General features: G+C 34.7%; 1 protein-coding gene and 1 long non-coding RNA gene across 5 annotated transcripts in view; one reads left to right on the top strand and one right to left on the bottom strand.

Annotated features, from left to right (window-relative positions):
• LOC150108202 (telomerase reverse transcriptase-like) overlaps positions 1–21,585 on the top strand; it is a 432,232-nt gene that overhangs the window by 160,061 nt on the left and 250,586 nt on the right. For all 3 annotated transcript variants that reach the window (XM_090390650.1, XM_090390651.1, XM_090390652.1), the window contains exons 17-18: positions 12,485–12,522; positions 17,490–17,609. In XM_090390650.1, coding sequence (XP_090246776.1) covers positions 12,485–12,522; positions 17,490–17,609 — 158 coding nt within the window. The remainder of the gene's footprint in view (positions 1–12,484; positions 12,523–17,489; positions 17,610–21,585) is intronic.
• Positions 11,697–21,585, bottom strand: part of LOC150108203 (uncharacterized) — a 261,776-nt gene continuing 251,887 nt past the window's right edge. For both annotated transcript variants that reach the window (XR_016548123.1, XR_016548122.1), the window contains exons 7-8: positions 19,718–19,749; positions 11,697–12,303 (exon numbers count right to left, since the gene is read on the bottom strand). This is a non-coding gene — a long non-coding RNA (uncharacterized LOC150108203). The remainder of the gene's footprint in view (positions 12,304–19,717; positions 19,750–21,585) is intronic.

Raw genomic sequence — 21,585 nt, forward strand, 5'->3', positions numbered from 1 at the left:
TAATTTAGTGTTCTAACTAATTTCTCTCTTATTCCATATGAATTTATTCAGTTGACTTCCTACCATACCAGCTTTGTTGATTCTGTTGTCTATTTCCATATTTAATTTACCATCTTCACTAAATATCGTGCCTAAGTAGCTGAAATGTTTTACTTGTTCCACAGGTTTTCCATTCGCAACACAGTTGACATTTTCAATGATTCTGCCTATTTTCATTGTCTTTGTCTTTTTATTGCTGACCTTCATACCATATCTATTACAACAGTTATTCAGATCGCAACACTATCGGTAAAAAAATTTTTTTTTTCTAAGTTGGTACATCTGTTATAAGCATCCATGTGAAATTGCAAGTCATTCTATCAAGTAGTTTTTGTTTTATACACCTGTCTGAAGCAAACGTGATGTCTGTATTCCTTGAAATGGATAAAATTGAGTATGGTGCAGTTATAAAACACTTTGTAAAAGAAGATTTAATGCCAAAAGAAATTTATTTGAAGTTCATTAAAGTTTATGGGCACTCTTCTTCTTCATTTTCAACAATTAAGAAATGGCTACCGAGTTTAAACCTGGCCGTACCAGCCTTGAAGCTGATCCACGTGAAGGATGTCCAAAAAATGTAACAACACCAGAAATCATTCATGAAGTGAATGATATGGTAATGGATTACCAGTGAGTCAAAGTGCATGAAATTGCTGAGACTATAGGCATTTCAAAAGAACGTGTAGGATATATTTTGCATGAAGAATTGCAAATAAAAAAGCTTTGCGCAAGATGGGTGCCGCACTTGCTCACAGCAGATCAAAAACACACTCGCATGAAAATCTCTAAACAGTGCTTGGAGCATTTTAACAAGAATAAAACTGATTTTGTGCATCAATTTATTACTACACACACTAGAATCCAAACAGTGGTCAAAACAGTGGACAGAAGCTGATTATTCAGCACCAAAGAAGACAAAGTCGGTTCCATCAGCAGGAAAGGTCATGGCATTGGTGTTTTGGGATGCTAAAGGCATTTTGTTTATTAATTATCTTGAAAAAGGTAAAACAATAACTGGGGCATATTATTCCGATCTTTTAACCAGACTAGACGAAAAAATTTGTGAGAAAAGACCTGATTTGCAGAAGGAAAAAATCATCTTTCATCAGGACATTGCACCTGCCCACAGAGGTGTTTTGGCAATGGGAAAATTAAAGGATCTGCACTATGAATTGTTGGAACATCCACCCTATTCCCCAGATTTGGCTCCCTCTGACTTCTATCTTTTCCCAAAAGCCTGCCAACCAAAGTGGTTAACATATCTGCTCTCCAACCAAGGCTTCATGTTGAATCCCACCATGGGCATGGATGTTTGCGATTGTCTATGAATTACTAGTGGTGATGGTTGGTGTAGATGATGATGGTAGTTGTGTTTGGTGGAGTGGTGGAGACGGAAAGTTGTAGAGTAGGGCCCATCCTCGATGAGTCTTTGGACTCCCTGGAGGGGTTACGTAATAATATATATAATAAAAAAAAAACTAAAACTCTTCCTCGCTGGGCAACGTTTTTCTTCGAATCAAGAGGTGATAGCAGCTGTACTGGGGTATTTTGCAGATCTTACTGAGAACCACTATAGGGACGGGATAATGGCTCTGGAGCATCGCTGGAATAAATGTATTAGTTTTAAGGAAGATTATGTTGAAAAATAAAAATAATTTTGAAATTATAAATTTGTATTTTTACCACACATTATACCACACTCGTATATATATACGAAAGCTCTTGCCATCATTACTTTTACCATCATTGTTACAATGCTCGAGTGAAAACTCTATTTAGTGCAAAAACTTCAAGTTGGCCAGACATGAATCTATTTAAATTAATCTGTTGGAATTAATTGATATTTATATATCCAAAAAAGTGGGTGAGGGATGTTTATTCTCTAAAATTATGCAAGTCCTTAATTTAAGCTCATTGTATACTGTTTTAGTTTTCAAACTCCTGATAAAAATTCACGTGTTTATTTTATCTGCAATATAAAATTTAAAATAAAGTTTAAAATTTATTTGTTATTCATGTGCCAGGATCTTAGACCCTTTTGACACACATACACACACAACTAGCAAAAATCAGAGCATGCTGTTGTTAGCATAAATAAATGCCATGCCATGCATCATCATATGACTTTCTATAAAGATCACTGGTTTGTAATTTGGGATGGATGGATACTGAGCTGCTATTAAGCTGTCAGATAATGTGTCATTTACTACATTATTTTCATTATCTTTAATGTTAAAACTTTGTAGACTATGTAGTGTTTTAACCTTTCTTCAAAAAGTCAAACAGTAGTAATATATATATATATATATATATATATATGATGACAGAATGATCATTGACTCGGTTAACATACATAGTTTTATGAAAAAAATTGAATGACTAGAACCGAGATTTAATTAAAAAGGTTTTAATATAAACACACTACTAGTTTCGGCCTGTAACAGCCTTCTTCAGGTGACATTATAAAAGAAAAAACGCTAAACATTGAGGGTTAAAAGACTATGAACAACACAGACAGTCTTTATACATAATTAGCATTAAAACGTTGTAGTTGTATTTGAAGCTGTTCTTTCATTTGTTGCATTGTTGGGAGAGTGCGTGCTTGCTGCATCACGTGAACACCAGTACATGATTACAGCTGAATGACTATCCGGGAGGTTGTAGCTTAAGTTGTTATTTAGATGAACAGGATTGAAGATGATTTCTCTCTATTTCGTCACTGCAACGGAAGATGTTTGTAGATTTTTCCCAGCAGACTTTGTGACTTTGGTTATCATCATTAGGATTAGCCGAGAAGAGGATATGACTTGATAATGCACTTGCTCGCTGTCTCTTGTAAGTAATGTCTCTCATGTGTTCTTCCATACGCATTTCGACAGATTTGTCTGTCTGCCCGAAATAAGGAATATCGCAGTCACATAATATTTTATATACGCCAGGGTATTTGAGTTGATGATGACAAGGTTTTGGGTGGCTAATTAGGGAACGGATCTTTGGAAGTGGAGTGAACAAGGTTCTGATATTGTATTTTTTTAGAACTTTTGCTAATTTATGTGAAACAGTACTTATGTAAGGAATAGATATATTGCTTTTGAATCTATTTGTTTCTTCTGAGTGATGTCTGGGAGGATTAAGAAGGAATTTGTTAATGATTTTCTTGGAATATCCATTAACTTCGAAAGAAGTTTTCAGATGGTTTATTTCTGTAAGCAGTTCATTTGGATCATCAAGAAGAGAACGGGCTCTATGTCCCAAGGTGGAAATTATTCCAAGCTTATGAGGAGGGAAATGATGGGATTGACTGTGCAGATATCTGTTGGGATGTGTGGGTTTTCTATATATCGATATTTTTAGTTTACCAGCAGAAGAGCGAGTCAGTTTGACATCAAGAAAAGGCAAGGAATTATCCGTTTCAAGCTCAGCAGTAAACTTAATACTTTGATGTCGGCTATTGAGATGTTCGAGGAAAACCATAAGGGATTCATGTCAATGGCTCCAAACAATGAAGACATCATCCACATAACGTTTCCAAACTTTAGGTGTTAAAATAAAGGAAGAGATAGCCTTGGTTTCAAAATCTTCTAAGTAAATATTTGCAAGAACAGGAGATAAAGGATTACCCATAGCCAGTCCATGATTTTGTTTGTAAATATTATCTTGAAATTTGAAGTAACCGGACCTGATGCAATGTGTAAGCAAGGCTAACATTTTTTTGGATAACTTGTCCTTGAGTAATGTTAGGACTTCATCTGTTGGGACATTAGTGAACAAAGAAGTTATGTCCAAGCTAGCCATGATGTCATTTTCATCAACTGTAATATCCTTGATGTATGTAACAAATTCTGTAGTGTTCTTGATAAAGGAAGGTGATTTCCCTGAAAAACTTTTGAGGTATTTGGCAAGGTATTTTGAAAGATTGTATGTAGGAGAATCGATACCTTCTACAATTGGGCGTAATGGGGTGTTCTCTTTATGGATTTTAGGAACAACATCTTCAATCCTGTTCATCTAAATAACAACTTAAGCTACAACCTCCCGGATAGTCATTCAGCTGTAATCATGTACTGGCGTTCACGTGATGCAGCAAGCACGCACTCTCCCAACAATGCAACAAATGAAAGAACAGCTTCAAATACAACTACAACGTTTTAATGCTAATTATGTATAAAGACTGTCTGTGTTGTTCATAGTCTTTTAACCCTCAATGTTTAGTGTTTTTTCTTTTATAATGTCACCTGAAGAAGGCTGTTACAGGCCGAAACTAGTAGTGTGTTTATATTAAAACCTTTTTAATTAAATCTCGGTTCTAGTCATTCAATTTTTTTTCATAAAACTATGTATGTTAACCGAGTCAATGATCATTCTGTCATTCATAACCTTCATGACGAGGCTTCTATTATCAATAATAAAAGAAACTTCAACAAGACACTAAAGAGGATTGGACTAAACATTAACAGGTTGGTCTTCTTAAAACGTTGCAAATTCCATGCTATCTTTCCTAAATTTATATGCTTTAAAGAAAACATAACAACTGAACGTGCGAAGAGAATCTATCATAAAGCTAAATTAGACCTACTGTCTGAAAGAATATCGGATACTAAACGCACTCTCGCTTTTCTTTTCAATAAAAAAAGAACCATAGCTGAAATACTGGAAGAATCTCTAGATAATGAAAGTTGGCATACCTTTAATACATACTGTGAATCTCAAGCAGCCAGAATACAATATAATAACAAAGTAAATCTTATAAGAAAATTTGAAACGTTAAAGAGATTGCGAAATAATAGGAACTCAAAACCACACATCAATATTGACAAAGTCGTTATCAACAAATCCTCCTATATACTTTCAGATGTAGAACAAAGCATCCTTAGTAAAGGTCTAAACTTCATTCCTTCCCCAAAATTAATACCAAAGGAAACACTACTTACAAAAATAGAAAGAGCTGCTTCTTTTCTCACTCCACAAGATGCAAACCTTCTACGTATTGAATCAATCTTTATTATCAATAACGCAAAACCACCTGCAGACAACATTACTTCAACTGAACGCAAAGCTATTAAAAGTTTAAAAAACAACAGAGATATAATCATCCTCCCTGCAGATAAAGGAAATGCAACAGTCATCATGAACTCCGAAGATTACAAGAATAAAATGATTGAGTTACTACATAATGATACCTACTCAATACTTGAGAGAGATCCAACTCGTGAACTTCAAAATCGTACAAACAACTTATTAAAAACAACAACTGAATTATCCCGAAACGTCCGTTTATCTCTACGCTCTCTCCATCCGTTAATTCCTCGCATATATGGTGTTCCTAAAATCCATAAAGAGAACACCCCATTACGCCCAATTGTAGAAGGTATCGATTCTCCTACATACAGTCTTTCAAAATACCTTGCCAAATACCTCAAAAGTTTTTCAGGGAAATCACCTTCCTTTATCAAGAACACTACAGAATTTGTTACATACATCAAGGATATTACAGTTGATGAAAATGACATCATGGCTAGCTTGGACATAACTTCTTTGTTCACTAATGTCCCAACAGATGAAGTCCTAACATTACTCAAGGACAAGTTATCCAAAAAAATGTTAGCCTTGCTTACACATTGCATCAGGTCCGGTTACTTCAAATTTCAAGATAATGTTTACAAACAAAATCATGGACTGGCTATGGGTAATCCTTTATCTCCTGTTCTTGCAAATATTTACTTAGAAGATTTTGAAACCAAGGCTATCTCTTCCTTTATTTTAACACCTAAAGTTTGGAAACGTTATGTGGATGATGTCTTCATTGTTTGGAGCCATTGACATGAATCCCTTATGGTTTTCCTCGAACATCTCAATAGCCGACATCAAAGTATTAAGTTTACTGCTGAGCTTGAAACGGATAATTCCTTGCCTTTTCTTGATGTCAAACTGACTCGCTCTTCTGCTGGTAAACTAAAAATATCGATATATAGAAAACCCACACATACCAACAGATATCTGCACAGTCAATCCCATCATTTCCCTCCTCATAAGCTTGGAATAATTTCCACCTTGGGACATAGAGCCCGTTCTCTTCTTGATGATCCAAATGAACTGCTTACAGAAATAAACCATCTGAAAACTTCTTTCGAAGTTAATGGATATTCCAAGAAAATCATTAACAAATTCCTTCTTAATCCTCCCAGACATCACTCAGAAGAAACAAATAGATTCAAAAGCAATATATCTATTCCTTACATAAGTACTGTTTCACATAAATTAGCAAAAGTTCTAAAAAAATACAATATCAGAACCTTGTTCACTCCACTTCCAAAGATCCGTTCCCTAATTAGCCACCCCAAACCTTGTCATCATCAACTCAAATACCCTGGCGTATATAAAATATTATGTGACTGCGATATTCCTTATTTCGGGCAGACAGACAAATCTGTCGAAATGCATATGGAAGAACACATGAGAGACATTACTTACAAGAGACAGTGAGCAAGTGCATTATCAAGTCATATCCTCTTCTCGGCTAATCCTAATGATGATAACCAAAGTCACAAAGTCTGCTGGGAAAAATCTACAAACATCTTCCGTTGCAGTGACGAAATAGAGAGAAATCATCTTCAATCCTGTTCATCTTAATAACAACTTAAGCTACAACCTCCCGGATAGTCATTCAGCTGTAATCATGTACTGGTGTTCACGTGATGCAGCAAGCACGCACTCTCCCAACAATGCAACAAATGAAAGAACAGCTTCAAATACAACTACAACGTTTTAATGCTAATTATGTATAAAGACTGTCTGTGTTGTTCATAGTCTTTTAACCCTCAATGTTTAGTGTTTTTTCTTATAATGTCACCTGAAGAAGGCTGTTACAGGCCGAAACTAGTAGTGTGTTTATATTAAAACCTTTTTAATTAAATCTCGGTTCTAGTCATTCAATTTTTTTCATAAAACAATATATATATATACTTGACAAAAGAAATTATATTCCTGTTTTAATCTTTTATCTAAGTGTGAGAAAACAAAAATTTATGTGCAAGGTATTTTAAACTGTCTTGCATCCTGAGTATTTTAATAATATAGTGAGACACCATTTTGCTACTCGCATAATGAAAATATACTCCCACAGTCAGTCTTGTGACTCCACTGTAGGTCCTGAATGTTAATAAAATATGACTTCTGCATTGATTTAGCTCTCAGTATCTTCATGGTACTAGTCCACTGAGACCTTAATTAAGGTCAAAACTGGTCTGGCTAGCAATCCATAATATATGGCACTATATACATCTTAAAGGGAGAATATGCATGCATTATGGCAGTGTTTCCCAAAGCAGACTCTGCAGAGCCTTAGAGGTCCACAACTGAAATTCTAGGGCTCCATGAATCTTTTTACAAACATTCGCTATTTTTTTTTTAATTAATGAATTGATGATATGATGCTACAAGTTGCGTCCATCATACCAGACTTTGAAAAACTCTGCAGTTCAAAACATCAACTGCACTGCAGTCATTAAAATAAACTTAAATTTTTTAAATTTATGGAGCACTAAATTGTAAAATGATAAGTGTTTATCGATTTCTTCCTTTTTTTCGTGTTTATTTTAAAGACTGAGTTGTGAGGGCTCTGTAAAAAATTTTTGCTTGCTTTAGGGCTCCACTTTAGCAAGAAGTTTGGGAAACCCTGTGCATGCATTATGGGATATTAAGACAATTTGATGCGAAGTCACCAGAATAGATATTTTAAGATATTTTAATGGAGCATGTATAGTAGATATATTATATTGTTAATAATGGTCAAGACATGTGCAGAAAAATAGAATTTATTAATTCCTATATATTTCTTTCTTGCTACAAGGATATCATTTGGAAGAGAAGAGATGACTGGTTGACACCATTTAAAATGTGAATCGCATATTATCTGTTTACTTACTTACTCATATCTTAGTCACAGCTGAGTAAACAGGAAATACACTGTTAGAATTCAGAGGGAAACAATAATTAGCTTACTTTTGTAATTCAAATACAAGGTTACATAACTCATTTGTTATTATGAAAAATAATAAAATAAAATAAAAAATAGTTCAGAATTTTTATCTTTTAATCATGATGACTTTCCAAAACTTTGAGACACACGATATGGTTAAGATTCAGATGATACTGTAAAGTTTCTTTACACCACGGCACTAATATTATCATCACTAGAGTTCATGAAGATAATTACACTGTTCTGATGGATACTACAAAGCACAATCATAAACTCATTATTTTACGCATGGACAGATCAACATATAGGGTAATCAGCAGAGAATCGACTCCTGTCCAAATAAATAAATTATTGCCCTAGAAATATCCTTGTGATGCTTTCACTATTTAAAAACTGCAGATTCATTGTGCTGTTTATAGCCTTCCATATATCTGTGCTCTTCCTAAGGCTCATAGAGTTTATCCATTATGTTGTGCAGTTGGTTCTCCCACGGTGGAATGCAACCAATCTTTCAAAAGATTTTGCACCTGATGTTGATTTTGTCTTTTGAATTTGCCAGGTGAAGAACTTTGCCTTGATATACCATGTTTTTGAGGAAACCCCAAAGCCAAATGTTGCAGGGGTTAAGGTCTGGTAAATGCAGTGGCCATTTCATAGAAAATGAGTGACTAATTACTCTGTCCCCTGTAAAATGTTGATACAATAATTGTTGAACTTCATATCCTATGTGGGGGCTCCATCTTGCATCAGCACTGTTGTGTTCAGGCCATTTTTAGACCATCTTTGCTGCAGTTGCAGAATGAAGAAACTACTCAACACATCCTGATAATGTGCAGGGTGACCATGCAGGTCACAGGCCCAGTTTATACTGCCTTAGAACTCATGTGATATGCAAAATTTACTATTTTTTTTTGCTTACAGCACCATATTTCCCCAGTAATTTATTTTATTCAAAATCTCTTGCCCATGCTCTGGTTACTGTGCCCACCAAGTTGGAGGCTATTTCATCTAATGGTTCTTTCTAAGATTGCTCTGAATAGGGGTACTTTAATTAGAATACCTTACACACACAAACACAAGTTCACATAAGTTCACACAAGTTCAGTCACTATTTTCCAGAATTTGGAAGTTTTTAGGCCATCAATGTGATTTAGATTAGGTTGATTGTGAAGCCGCTTTATTGCATAATATGAATAAGAAAGACAAAATTGCATTTCAGTTTCTTTCAATTGACTGCACAGTTACACTAGAATCTTTACAAGAACTTGAAAAATAACTCATGATTTGGAAGTAAGAAGTGGTAGTTTCTCAAATTTGAAAGAACTTTTGTGAAGATCCCCCCCCCCCTGTTTTGGATCCTGTGACTACAAGAAAATTCCATGTTCTGCAAGACCAGATTTCTCAGGTTGGAGAAAACAGATGCAACCCATATGTTTTTGATCATCAGATGTGTGCATTACACCCTGTCTGGCCAAAAATAGGATAGATTGCAGGAACAAGAAATCTGGTGCACTCTTGGGTGAGCCCAAAGATGAGGCTTGTCTTTGGTGGAAGGCAAGATAGATGAAATCTTGTTTACTGGTTTGAAAGTTTTCTGGAAGTCAATTTTTTTAAAAACTTTGAGAGGTGTTCAGAAATGTCTTTTATATAAAGAATGCATATTCTGTTGTTATCTGAAGATAATTAATAGGAGAGTACTGTAATTATTTAAGATGTTACAGTTTTGATGGAAGATAACCATTAAGTATTTTCATCCATGGGTTAAGTTTGCTTATTGCAGTGTTAATGACTGTTTACAGTTTCCCTTGGATTCCTAATAATATCATGTCATTGCCTCAGCCTGGAAGTATTCTGTAACATCTGTTGTCATTCCATTTTCACTTCATGTAACTACCCATTCTTTCTGTGTATTCACTCTAATGATAAGATACTCATCACAAAATATAAATATTTTATATTAAATAAACGTGTGGACAGACTTATGTGTTCGTCGAACATGTTGTTTATTATTTTAACGGTATAATAGAACACAGAAACTAAGTAAATAATTAATTTATTAACTTGATGCTGATATTTCGCTGGTATTATAACCAGCATCTTCAGAGCACAAAAACACTGTTTGTCACAATACGCGAGACTAAAACAACATGGTGTACATTAACAAAATTGTAGCAGCAACACAAAGACTAGAGTCCTGATTTTGGCGCCCTCTATCTGAAAAAAAAAAAAAAAAAAAAAACGCTATCATATATTGCTAGAGTCCTAGAAAAGTGCTAGTTTTTCCTTAATATGACTGTCTCCCAGATCTTCGGCAAGTTAATACAGCCATATTTGTTGAGATTTGGGGTGTGTTTTAGGGCTTCTGTCGCCTCTAAGAACAATCTCTCTGATTTATATGGGTTTCTGTGTAGTACTTTTGTGTTTTTCCAGTTGATCCTGTGTGCAGGGGTATCCAGAGCATGGTCTGCTAGGCCCGACTTCCCATAATGATATTTCCGGACGTATCGTTTATGTTCGCTGATGCGGATATTCACAGTTCTTCCTGTTTGACCGTAGTAGGCTTGATTGCATGAGCAGGGTACTTGGTAGACTCCTGGATGTGATAAAGGAGGAATGCTGTCCTTGGGTGAGCGGATGAGGGTGGCTAATTTGCTACATGGTCTGAATGTAGTGCGTAGTTTATGTTTAATGAGAATTCTTGAGATCTTTTCGGATGTGCCTTTAATGTAAGGGATGGTGACTGTTTTGTTGTAGTTCTCTGTGGTGGATGGTGGGAGGGGTTTCTTAGGAGCGTTTAGTATTTTATTTATTTTTTGTGGATTGTAGCCGTTGGCCAAGACCTTACGCCACACCTTCTTGGCCAACGGCTACAATCCACAAAAAATAAATAAAATACTAAACGCTCCTAAGAAACCCCTCCCACCATCCACCACAGAGAACTACAACAAAACAGTCACCATCCCTTACATTAAAGGCACATCCGAAAAGATCTCAAGAATTCTCATTAAACATAAACTACGCACTACATTCAGACCATGTAGCAAATTAGCCACCCTCATCCGCTCACCCAAGGACAGCATTCCTCCTTTATCACATCCAGGAGTCTACCAAGTACCCTGCTCATGCAATCAAGCCTACTACGGTCAAACAGGAAGAACTGTGAATATCCGCATCAGCGAACATAAACGATACGTCCGGAAATATCATTATGGGAAGTCGGGCCTAGCAGACCATGCTCTGGATACCCCTGCACACAGGATCAACTGGAAAAACACAAAAGTACTACACAGAAACCCATATAAATCAGAGAGATTGTTCTTAGAGGCGACAGAAGCCCTAAAACACACCCCAAATCTCAACAAATATGGCTGTATTAACTTGCCGAAGATCTGGGAGACAGTCATATTAAGGAAAAACTAGCACTTTTCTAGGACTCTAGCAATATATGATAGCGTTTTTTTTTTTTTTTTTTTTTCAGATAGAGGGCGCCAAAATCAGGACTCTAGTCTTTGTGTTGCTGCTACAATTTTGTTAATGTACACCATGTTGTTTTAGTCTCGCGTATTGTGACAAACAGTGTTTTTGTGCTCTGAAGATGCTGGTTATAATACCAGCGAAATATCAGCATCAAGTTAATAAATTAATTATTTACTTAGTTTCTGTGTTCTATTATACCGTTAAAATAATAAACAACTTTATATTAAATACTTTATTTTTCTTTATGCAGATAGGAATTAATAAATTCTGTTTTTCTGTCCATGTGTCAACTATTATTAATAATATAAATCAACAGCTTCTGTCCACAAAGTAGCCCTGTCATGAAGATACTGTACTTATGCAGACACATGCTTGGGTGAAAGATTAAAACAGGAATATAATTTCTTATTTTAATCTTTCTTATTGAAAAGGCCTGTGTAGCTCAATGGAAGTGGCACTTGCATCTTCTGCACTAGGCCACCCGAAGATAGACTTATAGTTCAAATCTAGTTGCTGACTGGAGGAACTTTTTCTAAGCCTTCCTTTGACCGTTTCTCGGGTTAGTCGATTTCTGGCATGAACAAGTGGGTTTTTTTTTCCCTAAACTCAAGAAAATCAATAGACGTAACATATCCTGTTAGGGTTAGGTACCAAGAGATGGCAGCACTTGTTTGCTGGTCTCTTCATCAGTGGCTGCATGTATTTAGTGATAGACATGGGCCAGCTATCTCTGATTGGCTACCAGTGGAGATTGAACTGCCCACTCAGTCTCCAAAAGCTAGATAGGATTTATAGGCCTCACCTACTCCCTATAAGGGAATAAAAGGTATTAGCTTATTTATTTATTTTATTTTATATAATTTCTTGTCAAGTGTAATTTACTCACTATAAAAGTTGTTTCATACTTAATTATCTTCTCTTATACTATTTAGGTAGCAATATGTACTGTAATTAACTTTATCTAATCTTTGATTTTATGTGTACTTCCAGATCTCATTGACAGAGGTTGCATTAATTTATTGTCTGAAGTAAGTGTTTGTCATTTGCTTACAATTAAAAAAATAAATAATTGCATTTTATGCAGTTGATATATACCCCATGGGTATACAGGATACTATGACAGTACTATATGATTAAGTTCCATTATTACCGATGTCCTGTCAGCAATTTTATTCCAGGTTATTCTGTCACTTTCCAGCATTCCAGTATTATCGGATCTTACATTTCTGTCTTCTAGGGCAGCACCTCAAGCTTCATTAATCCACCTAGATCTTTGTCTTTAGGTGGGTCTTTTCCCTGCCATCTTGGTATCAAATACCTGTTTTGCTAACTTTATATCACCCATTCTGTTTACGTGATCAGTACCCCCCTTAGGTTAACTCTACTCCCATATTCTTTAATAAATTTAGTTTAATCCTTTATCCAAATTTGAGCAAACAAAGTTTGCACCTGAAAGTATCTTCAGGACTGGGGTAAGGTAGTACAACACCGGGCAACTCATTGCAAAGGTGGAGCAAGATAACATCACTCCTATCACAGTATCTCCCATAATGCAAAACACATCTCCTTGCGGATATGTATAATGTTATGCATTAAGGGGGAGGGCCACTACCCATATGGCAACTCCTATAGGTAGAGATGACCTTGCTATTGCTTCTGCCTGGTATCTCCATGTCTGGGCCTGGCTCCCACTGAAGAAACCTCAATAAAGGTTGAAACTAGTCTGGGTAGTGGTCCTCCCCTTAATGCATAACATTATACATATCTGCAAGGAGATGTGTTTTGTATTATGGGAGATGCTGTGATAGGAGTGATGTTAGCTTGCTCCACCTTTGCAACGAGTTGCCCGGTGTTGTACTACCTTACCCAAGTCCTGAAGATACTTTCAGGCACAAACTTTGTTTGTTCACACTTGCATAAAGGATTAAACTAAATTTATTATAGTCTAACCAAGTGAAAAATAAACTTCCCATATTCTTGAATGTTAACAGTGTTCCTTCCTAATATCATATTTACTATGATTCTGTCATTGATGCCATCGGCTCACTCCCCTAATTTTTCTCAGAACTCTCATGTATGTGGTCTCCAGTCTTTGATCAACTTTTTAATTTTTAATCCAAATCTCATATCCATAAATTAAAATTCATTTGAACACTGTCTTGTATGCTGGTAGTTTAGTGCTTATGCTAATTTCTCTCTTATTCTATATAAGTTTATAAATGTTTGTATTTGCTTGATAATTAAATTTAATATTGGTTTGATTATTTGCTTTGATGATATAATGCTAGGCTTGCTAGTCTCTCATTATGTAGACTGTTTTTATATTCACAAAATACATCATGGTTAATATGAATAAGAAAGACAAAATTGCATTTCAATTTCTTTCAATTGACTGCACAGTTGCACTAGATTCTTTACAAGAGACTTGAAAAATAGCTCATGATGATTTGGAAGTAAGAAGTGGTAGTTTACAGTTCTATTTAAAATCACATCTTTCCTCTAGAGCATAGGTTCCCAAAGTGGGCAGTACTGCCCCCAGTGGACGCTGAAGTCTTCTAGGGGTGGGTGGGGGGCTATAGTGGGATCAGAAGCATTTGGGGGCGTTCAGGCAGTCTAGGGGTCGGTGGCTCTTTATAGAAGAAATTAATAATATATATATTTAAAAATTAATTATTTTTGTGATTTTGCGATTAGATAATCATTTAAAATTTAAATATTGCATTTTAATTCATCTTGTGCCCGTCTTACACGATCAATTTTCTATTTCAATTATTTAATTATTTGAAAATTTACCATGTCAGATAGAAATAGATGTCAATTTTCTATGTCAATGAGAAAATAGAGCATGTATATATGTGTGTATAATAGGTTATATTTACAGTAGCAAATATATTCATTATATTTCATTTCAAAATATATATAAAATATATAAAACCACTTTTCTAATTGATTTGTACAAAAATAAACCCAATTTTATATAATTTAATATTACGAGTAAAAATAATAATGGCAAGAAAGAAATAAAATCGTAAATTTTAGTTAGCCTAGTTAGTACTAACTTATATTGCTAACTAGAGGGGAAAAAACAAAGCAAATATTATTCGAAACTTATTATACTGTTTTCTGTGGTTATGTTTTGTAGGTTTGTTGTTTATATCTTGTGTAATTATTTTATTTGTTAATTATTATTTATAATTATTCGGACAATGTCGTGGTCTGATGAACAAAATGTGCTTGCGTGCAAAATAAAAAATTGAACGTGTCATACAAGATATTTTAACTTCTATTTTTTATATACATAAAAAATTTATTCATTTTTTGCTATTGTAAAAATTGATCATGCCATACAGGCTTTAGTCTATCCACGCAGCAGACGAGTCTTAACTAGTAGTATGTCGGTCAACTATTACATAGGTAATTCACTCAATTCAGCATGTTTTGACAGGAATATGGGTGCTTGCAGTGAATTGTTCAAAGCACAAGTACGATGGTATCGCAAACAAGTCAATGCATGTAAGTCGATTTGGGCTAGATTTCGAATCTATAAATACCAGTGGTTTAGGAATAAGTTTCATTATTTTTTGTGTGCTTTGCCAACAATCATCAGTCGAAAGTGTGATAGATAAGTGGAGTCATACAAAGTGTAAATTAAATCTTTTATTTTGTGAATATTTTTGCAAATTTTATTACTTCATTATGTCTGAATATAAGAAGAAATGTCGACAGTACAGTATTGAGTATTTGTATGGTTTTATTCAGTATCTTACGAACCAATTATTACCCATGTGCTTGATTTGCCAAAAAGTGTTTTCCAATGAAGCAATGAAGCCTTCTAGGCTACAAGAGCATTTGACTAAAATGCATGCTGACAAAAAAAGGATAAAGATTTGTCCTATTTTCAAGTACTAGAAGAAAAATATTTTAAACGTCTAACTATATCAAAACTTTTTACGTCGTCCACTAAACAAGATAATGACAGATTACAAGCTTCTTATAATATTTCATTATTAATCGCAAAAGCGGGAAAACCACACACAATTGGTGAGGAATTAATCTTGCCGGCAGTAAAAGAAGTAATAAACACTGTGCTTCATAAGCTAGCATCAGATATCATCAGGAAAATTCCTTTAAGCAATAATTCAGTGCAAAGAAGAATCGATGAAATGGCTGAAGACGTTGAAAAATCATTGTGTGATTATTTGAAGACATGCCAATTTTCCATTCAACTCGATGAATCAACTCTCCCAAATAATGAACCACTACTCTTATCACATGTACGATTCATAAAAGAAGAAAAAGTTTGTCAAGAATTATTATTTGCTAAAAACTTGGAAGCAGATATAAAGGGAGAATCTATGTTTAATATCATGAATAAGTTTTTTCAAGAGAAAGACATTCCTATTCGTAATATTTTGTCTGCTGCTACTGATGGTGCTCTAGCAATGACAGTGGCGCCACAAGGGTTTCATAGCGCATTTGAAACAAGCAGTACCAAATGTACTTGCTATACATTGTGTTCTTCATCGTCAACATTTGGTTGCGAAAAATTTAAGTGAACACCTGCACACGTTGCTCCATTACGTTATTAGAGTAGTCAACAAGATTAGAAGCAATTCATTGAGTGACAGATTGTTTAGCCAACTTTGTAGTGAAAACGATGAAGATTTCAATCATTTTCTGCTTCACACAGAAGTTTGCTGGCTTTCAAAAGGTATATGTCTGAATCGATTTTACAATTTCTTTGATTCAGTACTAGAGTTCCTAGAAAACAGAGACGACAGATTGCGGGCCAACCTGATTACATCCAAAAATGACATCGCTTATTTGACAGACCTCTATAAAAAGAGTTCTGGCTTCAAAAATCAATACCGACACTGTACCCTGGATTATGGGAAATAGTGGAGAAATTTTTAATTGTCTGTTACAAGGGTTAATTTGAAGATGTCTTAGTGACTGAGAAAAAATATTGGAAGAATTAAAAGTTTTTAATCTTCATCATCAAATTCCTGACATGTACCTTCAAAGGTTGTAGAGGATATGATAGTACAACATTAAAAATTTACATCACTACTAACTTCCTATCTACAATTTTCCTCCAAATCAGTCTGTTACTTGTCAAGACTCCAACATTATCAGATCTTATATTTCTATCGTCTAAGGGCACTTTGTACAGTATCAATCCACCTATACCTTGGTCTTCCTCTGGGTCGTTTTCCTGCCAACCTGGCAGAGAACACTTGTTTTGCTAATCTTTTCGCCCATTCTGTTTAAGTGACCATACCACCTGAGATTAGCTCTGCTAACGCATTCCTGGATGCTGACAATGTCAAGTTCTTTCCTAATATCCTCATTTTTAATATGATACTGCCATTGATGCCATCTGTCATGCTATATATAGCATGACACCTCCCTGGAGGTGTCACATAATAATAATAATAATAATAATAATAATAATAATATATTATTATTATTATTATTATTATTATGTGACACCTCCAGGGAGTCTGAAGACTCATCAAGGGTGGGCACCTACTCTACAGCTCTCCATCTCCATTAACCAACTACAGCGAACTGCATCATCAACACCAACGCCATCTACCACCCGCCGCCACTACTAGTATTTACGCAGACAATCACAAACATCCATGCCCACGGCAGGATTCGAACCCACAGCCTTTTGGCTGGAGAGTGGATACGCTGCCCACTCGGCCAACCTGGCCAGCAATTAAATATATAGCATTAAATTAAACTGTAATTATATATATAATAGTTTCTATTATATATATAATTTTATATTACAATTTAATTTAATATTAAACTGTAATATTAAATTAAATTGTGCATTTTATAAGAAATCAATTATAAGAGTCCTTTCAAATTCTCTGTGGTTAGTGGATCATATAGTATTAATATTTTCTAATAACTTTATGCTATATTTAATAGGAACAATTTTTATGCAATAATTTTTTATGATTTATGCTATATGTATTAATAGGAACAATATTTGAACCTGCATAAAGAATGTAAAACTTTGGGAATTGCTTCTGTAAGATTTGTACCAAAGCTGGAGACTCTTCGACCAATTATCAACATGGGGAAAAAGTTTACAGGGAAGGTAACTGACATTGAGAAGTAATAAATTCTGATTTGTTACATATCCTTCAGTGTTTGCATTGTTTATTGTTCAGATGTAGTTTTTGATTAAATCAGTACTAGCATTTTTGAGATCAGCTGTGTAACCTAGTGTTGTTGCTAGTGGGGGCAAACTTTCAAAGCTATACAGGTCTTTGTGGTAAGAATTAGATGATTTCAGATGTAAGAAATCTGCCAGAATGTGACTAAATTTTACAACACAAAAACAAATTTTGGTCTCTGATGCAGCTTGTCTTGAACAGCTTTTAATTCAGTGGTATCCATTTATTTAATTAGTATTGAATAAATGTTTTTGAAATACACCCTTTGAAAGCTGTGCACTATGTTCTGTGGGATCAATGTATGCCAAACATTAATAGAAATGGGGGATAATATAAATCCATTCTTATTTCATAGCCACATGCATAGAAATTTAGAAAGTTTTGAGAAAACAATTCAAAACAGTTGTTAGGTCAGTGAATAAAACAAAAGCACTAATAAAAGGCAAATATACTGACTCTTGGGCAGAATGTCTTTTAAGTAATGCAACAAAGACAACTCTAGTGCAAGTTGTTCTATTCTCGTAAGCTTTTGGCTATGAAACAAGGATGGAGTTATAACCTTCCCTATTTCTGTTAATTTACTTCCCCAAAACTAAACCTTTTAGGCTCTTTTTTCAAGAATATGCAACTCCTCTAACACTTGACTTTCTCTCTGTTTTCCCCTACTTACCTGCCTTCCTGACATCACTCTATCCTTGGTTCCAGTGCTCTCTCTTGCATTCCTCTCATTCCCTCTCTCCTCTTCTCTCATTCTCTCTCTTCCACTGTTCCTATTCTCTCCTCTTCTATCATTCACGTAACTCTCTCTCATTCCCTTTCTTCTACTGTTCCTATTCTCTCCTCTTCTACCATTCTCATAACTCTCATTCCCTCTCTTCTATTGTTCCTATTCTCTTCTATCATTCCCATAACTCTCTCTCATTTCCTCTTATACTGTTCCTATTCGCTCCTCTTCTATCATTCCCATACCTCTCTCTCACTCTTACTCTGATTCGCCTCTTCCATTCGCCTAATATCTTCTTTCATCCTTCTCATCTCATTCCCTAAACATTCCACCTGCTCTTTCAGCTCATCTCTCTCTCTCTCTCTCTCTCTATCTCTCTCTCTCTGCAAGTCAGCCACTCTCATTTGCCATTCATCCTCCCAATTCAGACATCTCCAAATACTTCACTATCATTCAACCTTTCCTTATTCCCCACTCTCATTATTTTATTCATATTTCTCTTGCTCTCTATCATACCACTCATCTCTCTACGTAGAGTATCTCCCATCCCTGACTCAACTAGGTCAGTTATAGTATTCTCTAATTCACCAAGTTCCTTCCATTGCCTGTATTTTGTGCATATATGTATTCCCCTTTTCTCACCTGCCACATATACAACCGCCAGAATGTATACGTTCCACAAGTTCTGCATGCTACAAAATGCCATATGATATAGTGCAAAAATGGAGTCGTTAAATGGGGGAGGACTTGGTGATACGCCATTTGCTATTGTAACTGCCACTGCCACCATTATTCAAAATAGTGTCGCAACTAAATATGTATAAGGGAGTATAACTATATAAGTAAAAGTACAAATGATTACAAGCAAAACATTTAAGTGTACTAAGTATAAATGAAATAAAACTAATAATGAAAACTTATGTTTCTTCGTCTTGTCTTCCACTGTTATTCTTCCAATTCCAACCTCTTCTTCTCGGTAACCAAAATACACAATATAGCGCGACAACTAACTTTTAAAACAACCACTGACGGACACTCGTATTCAGAAAAACAACGTAGCACTACAAAAACGTAGAAAAACAGACTATTCACCGATTAAAAAAGCACTTTTTTTAGGCTCAGACACACATGCTATTGGCTTTAGCATGTGTGCACCATAGATTTTTGTTGGAATTTTCTTATGTGAGATTATCATTCAAATAACATATAAAGAAGACTAAAGTTTTCAACTTTATAAGCAAATTCTTGCACCTTATATTTTTAAAAACTTATTGATGGTAAATAAAATAGCAAAAGAATTCTTACCTGTTGAATAATAGCCCACATTCAGAATTTTTCTGAAAGTCAACAAACAAAATGATTTTCAGGAAAATTCATGTTAAACATTTGCTAGAAAATTTTTAATAAGAATAGTACAGCTGCTTTGGGCTTTACATTCATGTTTTGCATTCAGAATTTCATATGACCACACCATTACTACCACAGTTGACAAAATCAAAGTTGAGATCTTTATCATTATCATGTGACTTCCATGCAGAGGATCTGTCTACTCTGCATTCTTCAATCATACAGCAGCAAACAAATTAATCCAAACAAGTCGAATTTTCATCAAGTTTTTGTTTTTGTTTCAATTCACAATAATTTTGGTTTTGTTTCGATTTACTATTTTTGGTTTTGGTTTGATTTCACTATTTTGGTTGAGTGTTGCATGTTTTAACTGCTTTATCTGTCTCTACAACGTTTATTAATAGTGTAAGCAAGTTGACATTCATAGTATTTTATTCATTTTGTGTAAATATAAAATGGATATATCTCTAAGAAAGTGTTCAAAAATATGTACTCTTTCTTGGCACACATCCATGACTGAAAAATAAATTGCCAATGAATGTAGTGTTGGTTTGAGTACTGTTAATGCAATTTTAAAGAGGTTTAGGGAAACAGGTGCCTTTTCTCCTGACAGAAAAGGAAAATGTGAGCAAAAAAAAATGGAAAACTATACTTACTCAAGATCATTTACTAGTTAGGAAAAGCAAAATGAAGCCAAGATTATCTGTTATAGACTTAAATAGAGACTTTGCAGCTAGTGGGATTAATGTTTTTGATATGACATTCCATCAAAGATTGTTGGAAACAGAGAAGACTGCTGACAGACCAAAAAAGAAACAACTGTTGATGAAGGCTATGCAGAAAAAGAGGCTTCAGTAGGCAAAAGTGTACAAAGATTGAATTGAAGGTCATATTCTGAGATGAGAGCTATTTCTTTGTTCAAGGAAATGAGTACTATGTTTGCAAATCAGCAGCCGAGAAGACTTCTCCCATCCACCTTCAACACCCTAAACACCTAGCTAAAAAAAATGTTCTGGGGTTGTTTTACACATGATGGTCCAGGATCACTTATGCCTGTTTGGCAGTATGATGAAAGTGACCAATACATAAAAATATTGAAGAAAAGAGTGGTCCTATAGATCCAGAAAGACAAAGAACTCATCCTCCAACACGATCTCACTCTATGCCTGACATTAACTCAATAGAAAATTTATGGGCCATCATGAAAGAGAGACTTGGAAAATTAAATCGTGATACAAACGATAACTGAATCTGTTTTAATTTAATAATTTAATCCATTATAAAAGTATGCTTTCAAAATGTAAAAATAAGAAAAATGTTCTACATTGGTAGAGTCCATGCCTAAGTGAATTAATGAACTTATTAGGAACACAGGAGCACATATAAATTATTTGGTAAAGTTGGAGTTTAATTTTTGTACTTATTTTCTTGCAGAATTAAAATTTTTCTTTAAAATGTGAGTGTTTAAAATGGATCTATGAAAGATCTATGTAGGTCTTCAGTCATATAGAATTTGACCTTACTAAATTATGCAGTATAGCAACTTTTTCATATTCATATTTGAGCATTTCTAATCAAATATCATCTAAACCTGATGTTTTTTATATTTCAGATTTTTAATGGACTTTTTTCATGTCAGGAGGACGTCTATTTCCACTATGGAAATGTACTTTGAGTTTCATTTCTCCTGAATATTATCTACTTGCATCACTAGTCACTTCATTCAATTTTTTTTTCTGAGTAATTATTACCTTCAGGTATTTCCTTACCTTCAATATTCTTATCTTCAGTTTTTATGTTGGCTCTGTCACTTCTTTGTTTCTTCC

The sequence above is a fragment of the Typopeltis vanoorti genome, chromosome 3 (genome assembly GCF_054136105.1).
Source record: "Typopeltis vanoorti isolate ZY-2024b chromosome 3, IOZ_Tvanoo_1.0, whole genome shotgun sequence".
NCBI lineage: Eukaryota > Metazoa > Arthropoda > Arachnida > Uropygi > Thelyphonidae > Typopeltis > Typopeltis vanoorti.